General features: G+C 41.1%; 2 protein-coding genes across 3 annotated transcripts; one reads left to right on the top strand and one right to left on the bottom strand.

Moving 5' to 3' along the window:
• Positions 1-2911: 2911 nt before the first annotated feature.
• Positions 2912-4047, top strand: LOC119414688 (complement C1q-like protein 3). Its single transcript, XM_037681791.1, has 2 exons — positions 2912-3532; positions 3763-4047. The coding sequence occupies exons 1-2, from the start codon at positions 2912-2914 to the stop codon at positions 3940-3942; spliced, it is 801 nt and encodes a 266-aa protein (XP_037537719.1). The 3' UTR covers positions 3943-4047.
• Positions 4048-5435: 1388 nt separating this feature from the next.
• Positions 5436-8705, bottom strand: pter (phosphotriesterase related). Of its 2 annotated transcripts, XM_037681790.1 has the most exons (5): positions 8498-8697; positions 8274-8389; positions 7611-7876; positions 6577-6717; positions 5436-5675 (listed from the first exon to the last, which is right to left on the bottom strand). In XM_037681790.1, the coding sequence occupies exons 1-5, from the start codon at positions 8634-8636 to the stop codon at positions 5465-5467; spliced, it is 873 nt and encodes a 290-aa protein (XP_037537718.1). In that variant the 5' UTR covers positions 8637-8697; the 3' UTR covers positions 5436-5464. The 2 variants fall into 2 exon arrangements, with proteins under 2 accessions (XP_037537718.1, XP_037537716.1); XM_037681788.1 differs by having other exon boundaries at positions 8274-8705.
• Positions 8706-11317: the final 2612 nt, after the last annotated feature.

The raw sequence follows: 11317 nt of genomic DNA, 5'->3' as shown, positions 1-11317 counted from the left end.
TATATATATATATATATATAATTAAAATATTGTTTTCTTTTGCTGTACTTGCAAGCATAAATGTATGTCTATACTAAATCAAAAACCAGAAAACACAAACAAGTTGACAATTCATCCTCCATCTGAAAATATTGCATTTTAATTTGCTATAAAATACTTTCCTATTTCACTTAAGAATAAAATTAACCAGCCTCTGTTTTCATCTAAACTTCAGATTTTGCACCCCAGAAGAGGGAAGTCAAAACCTTTGCTCAAGACCTTGTTGCGAGCCATGAGGTGACCTTTATTTTTCTCTCTGTCCTCTGGTGAAACCAGACGTGTCTCCCTGGTCTCTCCCCCACCCGCTTCCCTGCTGCACTCTTTTGTCCTGTGAACCCTTAAAAAGCCTTTTTTTTCCTGCATACCTCTTAGTTCGAAGGATCAGCTGGTCTCTCAACAAAATTGATCAACTTCTCCCGACAGGAGTCAGGGTAAGGAGGACCCTCTTACCTCAATGGAAACAAATTGGATTCATGATGACAACTGGTCTTTTTGCTGTTTGGCTGGTGAATTCTGGGTTGTCTATAAATTTGTGTGGATGTGTCGAAACTCGACAGCGCTCAGACTGAATTTGGGGAGCTGCAGCAGGGAGCTGGAGCAGCTGTTATCAGGACTGTGAACTTTCTGGCAGCACCCATGAACGGTGGGAATAATCTTGGAGAAAGCTGTGAGCTCGACTTTTGGCGTAAAGGATCAATTCGGCTGTTTTGGAGTTTCCATCAGAGGAATATACCAGCAAGACTTTAAAAAGGCAGAAACAGCAATTCATGAGTTCTGCCTGACCCAAACTATGGCCTTGACGTCAGACTTATCTCAACTCGGACAAGGAATGTTTTGAAAACAACAAAAATGCTTTGTCTGTCTCATCACCCCTCCCTTCCCCAAGGCCGTGGACATGTGACAGAGCCTCACCCGAGCTGGTGATGAATGACACCTCTTATCTGGACAATGGCTGGGGGTGGGTGGGTGGGGGGGAGTTCTGGACTATGCTACGACTTTCTCTTAAAAATTCAATATTTTCACCGGCCTATATGTACATGTATAACGTCTGATTATGTTGCTTTGCTGTGGTAGTTTTTTATTTTGATGCCTCAGATTGTGCCCTGTCTAGGACACACTGTGAGAGATCTTTTTTTTATACCGTCTCTCCTCATGTTTTCTTCCCTTTTCTCATCTAAGCAAAAATATTATTCTGAATAAGAATAATGAGGGCCACACTTTTTATAGTTGCAGCTTCGTGCACTCCGCCCATCTTTCGGACGACTGTACGTACATGTTCTCGTTGTATCTTGGTGCAATGTCAATAAAGTTTATTCTGATTCTGATTCAGACAAACACCAACAGGAAGAAACACAAGTGCTGTGAACTTATAGAGCTTGATGTAAACAAACTCTGAGTCACACACAACAGCACTGAGAGAAACGTCTTATTTGAATAATTCAATGAATGAAGGATATTACATACACACAATCAGATTATATATATTTACCACATTTACAAAACTCAAGAACAAAATAATCACATTTCTAATATAAAAACGAATATTGCAAAACACAATTTTTAATTGCCAACCTGGATTTTGAAGCCGTTTCTGAATGTGGTTTTCTTTTGGGCGCAGGTAACTTGTCTGATTTTGTTTTTGCAACTCGGGGCCACAGTTTAAAGAAGACTCAACAGAAGGAGCTCAATCAATTCACTTTATTTATACTGCAAACAAAAAGAAAAATACAAGTTTAAACCATTTTAAATTCAAAACCAATTTAAAATAATACAAAATCCCTCCACTTACAGTACATCTGGATGTAAAAATCAAGAGCAACAAAGCTGATTAGATGTTGATTAATCAATATTTTCTTAACAGGATCAGTTTGTGGCACATTCTGACATTATGATATTTTTTAATATACGGCTAAAAATATACTTGATGTAACCAAAACCTGGTTTTGCACAAACAAGCAGGAATTTCTATCCAAAATGGGATCGATGTCCTTCATGAGCACATCTTCCTTCTCATCATCATCATCCACAAAAAGAATCTCCTCATCCTTCAAACCTTTGGAGCTCAGAACATTTAATTCTAGATGATTTTATGCTAACGTGGTTTATTATTTTACTGGCAGCTGTTGTGTAGACACCAACTGGTAACTAATTCAGTCGTTTGTTTTCCCAGTATTCATCTCATCAGTAGATCCTTCAACGCCCAACTCTTACTGACTCCCTCTTCCGTTCAGTGGCTCTATAGATTTTCTCCAAATGATAAATTGGACACGGGGAGCCACAGAGATGTGACCTTTTGTCTTAGATGGACCTAATTAGGCTCAGGTTGTTTGGATAGGCTCTACAATAACAACACGCTGAAGATCAAATCATCATCACGGGAATGAGATGACCATCTAAAAGAAAAAGCAATCAGACCTTCAGAGTTCTTCAGAGTGTTTGGATATTGTTCACTTGTCTCATTTAACTGAAGAAGCGCGCGGCTCCTTCCCATCCATCACCTCCACCCCTCCCCTCGCTGCTCAAACCCATAGAGCCCAGTCACTCCTTTGGATCCGGTTTAAGCAGAAACTTACAGAAAGCTGCGGGTCTACCCAGACTTCACGTGCCAGGCAACCAGAAGATCTCTTGAGGTGTTTTTTTTATTTTTATTTTTTTATTTTTTGGCGCGGTGAGGTGGGGATGATTCCGCATGGGGTAAAGAAAAGTTGTGGACGCTCACTTTTACGCACGAACATTGAATGGACTTTTCCACCTCCAGAGGTTGCAGCGCAGTAAAAGAGCGGCTCCAATTCTTTCTTCTGCAAACATCTCACCCGCCAGCAGGCTGGAAGACCACCCAATCAGGAGATCGCCGCGGATCCGCAGAGCGCAGATGATCGCAACTGGTGTTTGTGGCGTCGCGCTGGTGCTGGTGTTGGTGGTTCTGATTCCGGTCATGGTGAACTCCGCCGGAACTCCTGCCCGCTACGAGATGCTTGGATCTTGTCAGATGGTGTGCGACTCCCACGGGACCGCCACGGCGGCCACAGCCAAGGCCACCAGTCCGATGAAAGACAACCGGCTGGTGCAGTCGCTGCCGACCTTCATCCAGGGACCGCAGGGAGAGCCGGGGCGCGTCGGGAGGATGGGGCCCAGGGGTCCGGTCGGGGAGCCCGGGCCGCCGGGACCGGCTGGTCCTCCAGGGGAGAGGGGCTCACCTGGGCCCCCGGGGCCACCCGGGTTACCGGGGATAAACGGGCCAACCGGTGCCATCAGCGCAGCCACCTACAACACCGTGCCAAAGATAGCGTTTTACGCGGGGCTGAAGAAGCAGCACGAGGGCTACGAAGTGTTGAAGTTTGACGACGTCGTCACCAACCTTGGCAACCACTACGACCCGTCAAGCGGAAAGTTCACATGTTCGATCCCCGGGATTTACTTCTTTGTTTACCACGTGCTGATGCGAGGCGGGGACGGCACGAGCATGTGGGCTGACCTCTGCAAAAACAACCAGGTGGGACCATGTAGAAAATAGTTATACTGAAAACAGCATAACAGCTTAGAGTCCATCTTTTGGACTGTGCGCTTTTACGCACAGGATGTCTCCAGGTGACGTAACATAAAACACCGTAAATTATTACAAATGTGTATAAGTGTTGCTTTAAAGCAGACAGATCACATCTGTGAGTGATTAAGCTGCCCACTGTTCAACTAATCAGAGGAAACGTCTCAAATGAATTTCAGGTGAGAGCCAGCGCCATCGCGCAGGACGCAGACCAGAACTACGACTACGCCAGCAACAGTGCCGTCCTTCATCTGGAGCCTGGGGATGAAATCTACATCAAGCTGGACGGGGGGAAGGCGCACGGAGGCAACAACAACAAGTACAGCACCTTCTCCGGCTTCATGCTTTACGCAGACTGAAACAACTGAAAGAAAGAAGGAAAAAAAAAACTAAAAGTGCCGCTCTTCTCATAGCTTGTTTCACTTCCCAAGACAGGTCTCAGTGTTTCTGTTGAAAATAATTGAAAGAGGTAAAAAGGAAGTTGTGCAAAAATGCAAGGAAGAGCTGACAATGTAATCCCAAGTTTTAATTTGTATCCAGCCAAGTTTGTCAGATTGATTAATGTGGCTCTGGATGAACTGTTAGACTTTACAAGTTAACCATCAATATGTCAGACCAACTGTAGCTGCTGTGGTAACATACTGTATCCTGAGTGAGTGTACACGGAAAACTCTATGTGTTATTTAGCTCTCAATTATAGATGCTTATAATGTGCTCACAGTTCACCATGTTGCCAGCTCATTTGTGGTTATTTATTTTTAAATGTCCTGGTTGTTGCAAAAAGCTGTGATGATGCATGTTTAAAAAAAAATGAAATTCTAACACTGTGCAGCATCTCATGTGATGTTCATATGAACAAGCACGGTCACAAAATGAACACTGCAAGTCCTTTTGTTCCATGTGTGTGTCAACATCTGGCTCAGGCAGCAGGGTAGCCTGGAGGTTGTCACAAAACCGGACACCGCTGAGCTCCTCAAACTCTGCAACATTTACCGGCCTGCCTGCCTGCTGAATGAGAACCACTGTCAAAAATGTAAAACTAAAATCCTCTGGCTCACTTTGTAAAGATTAATCAAAGTTATATGGTTGTTCCACGGGTTCACAGTCATCTGTGGCCATCACACCATTGATCATGTGTTGAAGTCACCCTGTGAGGCCACCTGTTCCCAGATGAGAGCAGGACGCGTCCTTCATCTGTGCCAGCCCCGCCAGCCTCCTGTAGACACAGACACCAAGCGAGGGGCAACGGGACAACTCATCCAACACATCGTGTCAAGATCCGAGCAGCATACTGATTACTAACAGACTCATTATTTTCCCTCCAGATAACGCGTTTGCAGAGATGTCACAAATAGAAGGAGAGAAGTGATGATGTTTAAATTGAAACAGTTTTTGTAGCACCATATGTGTGAGCACCACTGCAGGGTGAAAATGATGTTCTTTGATTGCGTTCACCACTTCGACCTCATACAGACAGGCCAAAAGCTGCTAAAAGCGAGATGCAGTGAGCCCATAAGACTCCTGGAAATAATCTGCTAACAAGGTGACAAATGGAGGATCACAAACTTAAATTTAGGTTTTAATTAATGGGGGCACCGAGAAAAATGTCTCAGCTGGATAAAACAGCTGCGTATCATTATTTTCCAATGAAAAAGACAAAGTTACAAGACACTTTGTGGAAAAACCTTAAAAATTACAGACATTTATTCATTAAGAATGAAGACACCAGTGGCACATTATTCCTAAATGAGTCTCGTTACAAATATCTCCAAATGTTCAATGTGAGATGTTGAGTAGTCACATAAAAATAAAATTGAATAACATCCCTTTTGATGTGTCTTTTTTTTGTTGGGGGTGGGGGGGTGGGGTGGTGGTATTTGATTATTTGAAGGTCAACCAGTGTTTAGGATTGTCGATGAGGATTTTGTCCACCTGGTGCTGCGAGATGCCCCTCGTCAGCATCTTTGGCACGATGTTCTTCAGGATGTGAGCGTAGCCATGGCCGCCGAACTTAGTCAGGCGATGCTTGGTGTGGATGTCGTGCGCCATCAGTATCTTGTCTTCATAGCCCTCCTTCACCAGGAACGCCAAGCTTGAAACACAGATATTGGTACCACTTTAAAATAAGGCTCCTCTTATAGATGGCTAATATATAGTAGATACGTTTTAAATTCCTCTATAAACACTTTATAAATCATTAATAAGTGCTTATTATGCATTAATTAAGGGTGACAGAGACAAAACTGACCAGTATCTTGCCAATAGTGAGACAAATCTGTTCAAATATGTGTTTCATCTAGAATTGTTATACATTTCAGACTAAGTTACTACCTTGTAAGCACAATAAGCATTTGTAAACCTATTTCTTTAGCATATAATATTGTACTTTATCACTGCATTATAATTATCTACAACTAATATATCCTAAAAAAATGTTTACAAATGCATATTGTGCTCACAACGTAGTAACTTAGTCTGAAATGTTTAATATAACAACTCTAGATGAAATATACAGGTGAACACATTTGGCAAGAAACAGGTCAGTTTTGTCTCTGTCGCCCTTAATTAATGCATAATAAGCAGCTATTAATGATTTATAAAGTGTTTATAGAGGAATTAATAACATATCTATAAACTATTTATTAGCCATCTATAAGGGAAGCCTTACTGTAAAAAGGGACCCAAATATTGATATACAACTGTCATAAATACTAAAAAAGTAATGCACATATTAAAATCACAAATCAGCTTGTTAGCATATGTTTTAGCCTCTTTTTGAGAGAGATGAACATCAACCAGAGTTTATTAACTGCATAAAGAGCTAATAATCCTAACTTCTGATGAGAACAGATTTTACTGTATTACAGAATGTGTTTAACCTCCTAGGACCTGGCATCCACATATGCAAGAGTCCGGGTCTTAGGGGGCTAAGACAAAAAATACCAAGAAATACTCAGAAAAATATGGTTTCAATTAAGAGTAGTGTCACCCACGCCTTCACTCTCTGGCTGTCACTGGGCATGTCCACTTCCAGGTTAAACGGGTAGTTCAGAATCTCCACTCCAAACAGATCGTACTCGAGGTAGCTCCCCAAATTTGCAAACTCAAGCAGCTCGCCTTCGTCGAATAAAGTCCTGTAAAAAATAAACGAAACGCTTACTGATACAAGCACCTCAGGAGGGATGTAAGCTATTATAAGTGAGAAAAAAACTTAAAATCAGTCAAATTGCATTCTTTACAAAAGATCTGAGAAGGAAGTGAACAAATTAGCAAGTGAATAAATATAATCATTGACCATAAAACTATATTAAAGCACATTTTTACTTTAAATAATCAGCCTCATTCAGACTGTGATAAACTTTGTACAATAGAAGCTGTTAAATTTTACTAATCTCACATCACCTCTAAAGAAAACCTTCCACTTTTCACACCTATGTAACAGTAAATAAGCTGTTTTAGTCATTTAGCAATTATTTTAATCATATTCAACACAATAAACAATTATTTTTAAATACTTAAGAAAAGAAGTGTTTTAGTAGTGCAATAAAAAAATGGAAGGATTCTCCTGTTTTTGCCTTATTGTGTCAGTTTATTAGCAAACATCTCCATAATTTTAAAGAAACTCGGAAAGTAACCACTGGATGTTCACCTACAAGTGTTTAACTTTTGGAGTCAGCCTGAGTCAACTAAACGTAAATAACGCTAAACTAGTTATAGCCCAGTCAAAGTTACAAAGCTAGTATTTGGTGTGGTAGTACATGAGAATAATCCTCAGCACATACTTTTAAGCACCACTAGGTGCTAAGAGTAAACCAGCTACTAGGGAGCACAAGCGTCTCTTGTGCTGGTCTAAACCGAGTCATCCACAACCCTTGCTTCGGTTGTGACATCTTGCAAAGTACATAGTTATTTTAAAAGTTTGACCAAAAGAGCCTTAACTTTGTTTCGCAACATAAGATCTCTGTGTCAGACTCTGGCATTCCTTCAACGCCGTTAATGCGGTGTTTGTATCTGACAGCTGTCTCACCTGTCCAGGTGAGACATGACCGTTTTGCTTATGTCACCACCCGCCTCCTGGAGAATCCGAACCACCTCCGCTGGAGCGGCAGGATTCCTGCCGGGGTGGATGATAACAGGGCAGCCCAGCTGAGCCTGAGCGTGGGCTGTGGCCCTCAACACCTTCGTCTCGCTCTCCGTAATGGGCCAGCCGGTGCCGATCTCGCCGATCACGCCACAGCGGATGTCCGTGCCATCGGCCCCGTGCAGCACCTCGCTGATGATGATGTCTGTGAGCTGACAGGAGTTAAACATGAAAACCGTCTCTTTTTAGACAAGCAATTGACACTTTCTGATTTCTCTCCCGCTCTATAAACAAACTTGGTGCTCATAAACGGAGCACCAGGTTTGAATAACAATACGAGTGCGTGCACGCTGTCAATACGAAGAGACTGAACGGAGCAGGCAGAGATCCATTCAAATCAATCCCAAGTTACAGAGAAAAATCTTGCATATTAACACAAAGAGTTGAGAAAGTGTGATTGATCAAACTGTCAAAACGACAATATTTATCTGAGGAGCTATAAAGCTACAGCAGCAAAACTGCAGACACATTCAAACAGCTAAAATATTGCACTTTTTAAACCTTTAGGCTAAAAGATTAAACTTCTTTAACTTTTTGAGCTCAACAGACCTTTTCCACACTCATAGTCCTGGTGGCCTCAGTGTGGGTGCAGTCCACATAAAACCCTGCTCCAGCTATAATATGGACCCCGGTGTCTTTGGCCAGTTGTCGGAGGGCAGGCAGGTCCCGGTCGATCCCCGTCGTGGTGTTCTCCACTATCGTGCCCCCACCTGCCACCTTGAAGGCCAGCAGCTCGTCCCTCAAGGTCTTGACCTCCTGCTGCAGGAACAGGTTCTCCCGGCAGCTGTAGGGGTACTGCCTGAGCCAGTGCATGTGCTGCATCTGGAAGGGGTTCTCCGCTACCTTCTCGTCACCAGGCGGAGGTGGGGTGTAGTTGAACCCGAAGCTCATGGTCAAGTGTTCGTGGGTCATGGTGCGGCCCAGCTGGTCAGGATCCACCAGACCCAGGACAGTCTGGACCTTTCCACTCAACGCTGACATGATGCTCTGATCCAAGTCCCACAACCCGAGAAGATGCAGAGGTTGATGTAGATACAAGAAAAAGCAAGTGGAGTCTTTGCAGCTCTAAGACAGGAGGGTAAATGTGTGTGCACAGACATGTCAAATCATTTACATTGTTATTTTTATAGTGCCTGCACCAGATGGACCTTTGGACTGCTAAGTGAAGGTCCTGAGCTTCGTTAAAGTCTTAAAGCTACACTCGCTTATAACTCCAGTTGTAGATAATTTACAGGCTGGAGGTTGTGACAGGAAGCAACTTGAAAATGAGCTATAATCACCAAAAAAACAACACGCAATAAGGTCACTGGTGCAGCACAGACAAAATAAAGTTTAAAGTTTCACAAAACAATGTTCTAAAAGTTTAGAGTTTATTAAAACAGCTTTCTGACCTGGTTTGTGTGTTCACCGTTGCCGTGGTTCACTCCCACAGAATAGCTCCACTTCACGTCAGTGAGGGGTCAAATATCGCGAGAGTTTGCGAGATCATCTCCTCAAGTTAGCTGTAAAACAGCTAAACTGAGCTATTACGTTCATCAACAATGTTTATCAAAGGTTTTATTATTACTGTATTATTATTATTATTATTATCATTGTTATGTTCTCTCTGCATAATTTAATTATTATAAACCAGAGCTCTACGGAACCTGAACATGACTTACTTTTGCCGAAGAACACAGGCAGATCAATGCGCACATACGCCACACTTAGTGTTCTTCCATCTAGCATACAAAATAGTACCACTAAACAAAATATTGACATGACTAAATACATAACAAAAGCAATAATAATAATAATAAAATAATAATAATAAAATAATAATAATAATTATTATTATTAGGGAGAGTTGCCAGCATTTGATTCACAAATTGTAAATTCTTTATTGTCTTCTATTTGACTAATTTTTTTAAGTAGAGTTGTGTTAAAAATGGTCCTTTGTAAATAAATATTACATTGTCTTTCAGGAATGCAAACTTTTGGGTCTTGTTCTCAAAATTTTCTAATTAGACAATATGTATTCTCAGGACATTTTTCCAGCTTAATGCATGATTTACATGTAATAATTTTGATAATAATAATAATAGTAATGGATGGATAAATAATAAAAACTAAAGAAAATGCAGCAGGAGTGCTGAATGGCTGGTTAAAAAGCTTACACTGAGTTAAGAACAAAACAATGGCTAAAAGCTAAGGCTACGAAAAGACTACCTAAAAACAAAAGGCTGATTGATTGCTAAAATCATCAACCATGTAGCTGAAAACTGAATGTAGCTAAAAGTTAGCTATGCTAAAGGTAGCAAAATGTTGAAAGCTAAAAGTAGCTTTCAGGAAGCTTGACGCAGATTTTAAAGATTCAACAAGGTTTTCAAAGGAACTGAAGAGATCTTATATGAGTAAAATAATTATAAAAGTTAAATCGTTTGAAAAATATAAAAGTTACAAAACACAAAAGTAATGGCATCCATCTCCTGAAGGAATTGAATATTTTAATATGTGGAAGGCTAAAACAGCATAAAGTACACCGAAGTAGTTAGACTGCAAAGAATACTTTGATTTAACATCATAAAAAATATTCATTTACAGTTACATATAGACTGTAAAAGTGTCCCATCATTAAGAGAAAACAAACAATTTATTGTCCATGTTGTGTTTGAACAAATCTTTTTCAATAAGCACAATGACACAGTGGACATGTGAGGATGAGGCATGCTTCAGGAAACAGACTGTGCCTTTTTCTGTTTGCTCTTTGCTCAGCAGATGGTCTCCACAGCAGCATTTGAGAACTGCCCTGTGCACAGTCACGATCACCATCGCTGCAAATGGTTGAACAAACCCACATGCTGTGGGGCCTATGTGCCATCTATTTGTCAGCAAGATGACCATACCATAGACAGAGAGATATATCTTTTACAGATACACATCAGGGACTGAGTTAGCCTTTTTTTTACATTCAAAATATACCTGGCTAATGTATTTTATGAATCAGAAAAGCTTTAAAATGAGTTTAGATAGTGCACACATTTAAATTATGTGTACAATAACTGATAAAAATGATAGTCAAGCAGCAAAAAAATCAGACAAACGAAAATTATTAGAAATGAAATTATTATCAAGTTTAACCATACAGTCTTATGAAGCATTGTTAGTCATGAAACACTTGAGGGCTTCTCATTACTGACAAGAGAAAATGTCATCTTCTGTCCATCTGTATGTCTGACATGTTACAGGAGGACTAAGAGGGAGGGAGTGAATAAAACCAACTCCCTCATGAAGACAGGCCCTCAGAGGAGCAGCTCCTGCAACACACATTTTATTTGAATGTTGCACTGGTTTGCTCCCATTTCACCTGTTGAGTTCTGAATTAAGAAAAAAACCAAACTGGTCAACATCCTGAGCAAACATGTTTCTATCTGTTGCTTTTTTTTGTTAGTTAGTTAGCCATCTTCATATAGACACTGATTTTTTTGTGTTTCTGGTCATTCAGCAGCATGAAGTGGGGATAACAAAGTGGTTGTGCTCTGCTGCCCCCTGCAGGCAGAGAAGAAGACGACACGTGGTATTCCCAATTGTATTAGTGTACAATTGCAACCAAA

The sequence above is a fragment of the Nematolebias whitei genome, chromosome 9 (assembly GCF_014905685.2).
Source record: "Nematolebias whitei isolate Nwh7 chromosome 9, NemWhi1, whole genome shotgun sequence".
Taxonomy (NCBI): Eukaryota; Metazoa; Chordata; class Actinopteri; order Cyprinodontiformes; family Rivulidae; genus Nematolebias; species Nematolebias whitei.
The sequence above is the reverse complement of the archived record's forward strand: the minus strand, read 5'-3'. Positions and strand labels throughout refer to the sequence as shown.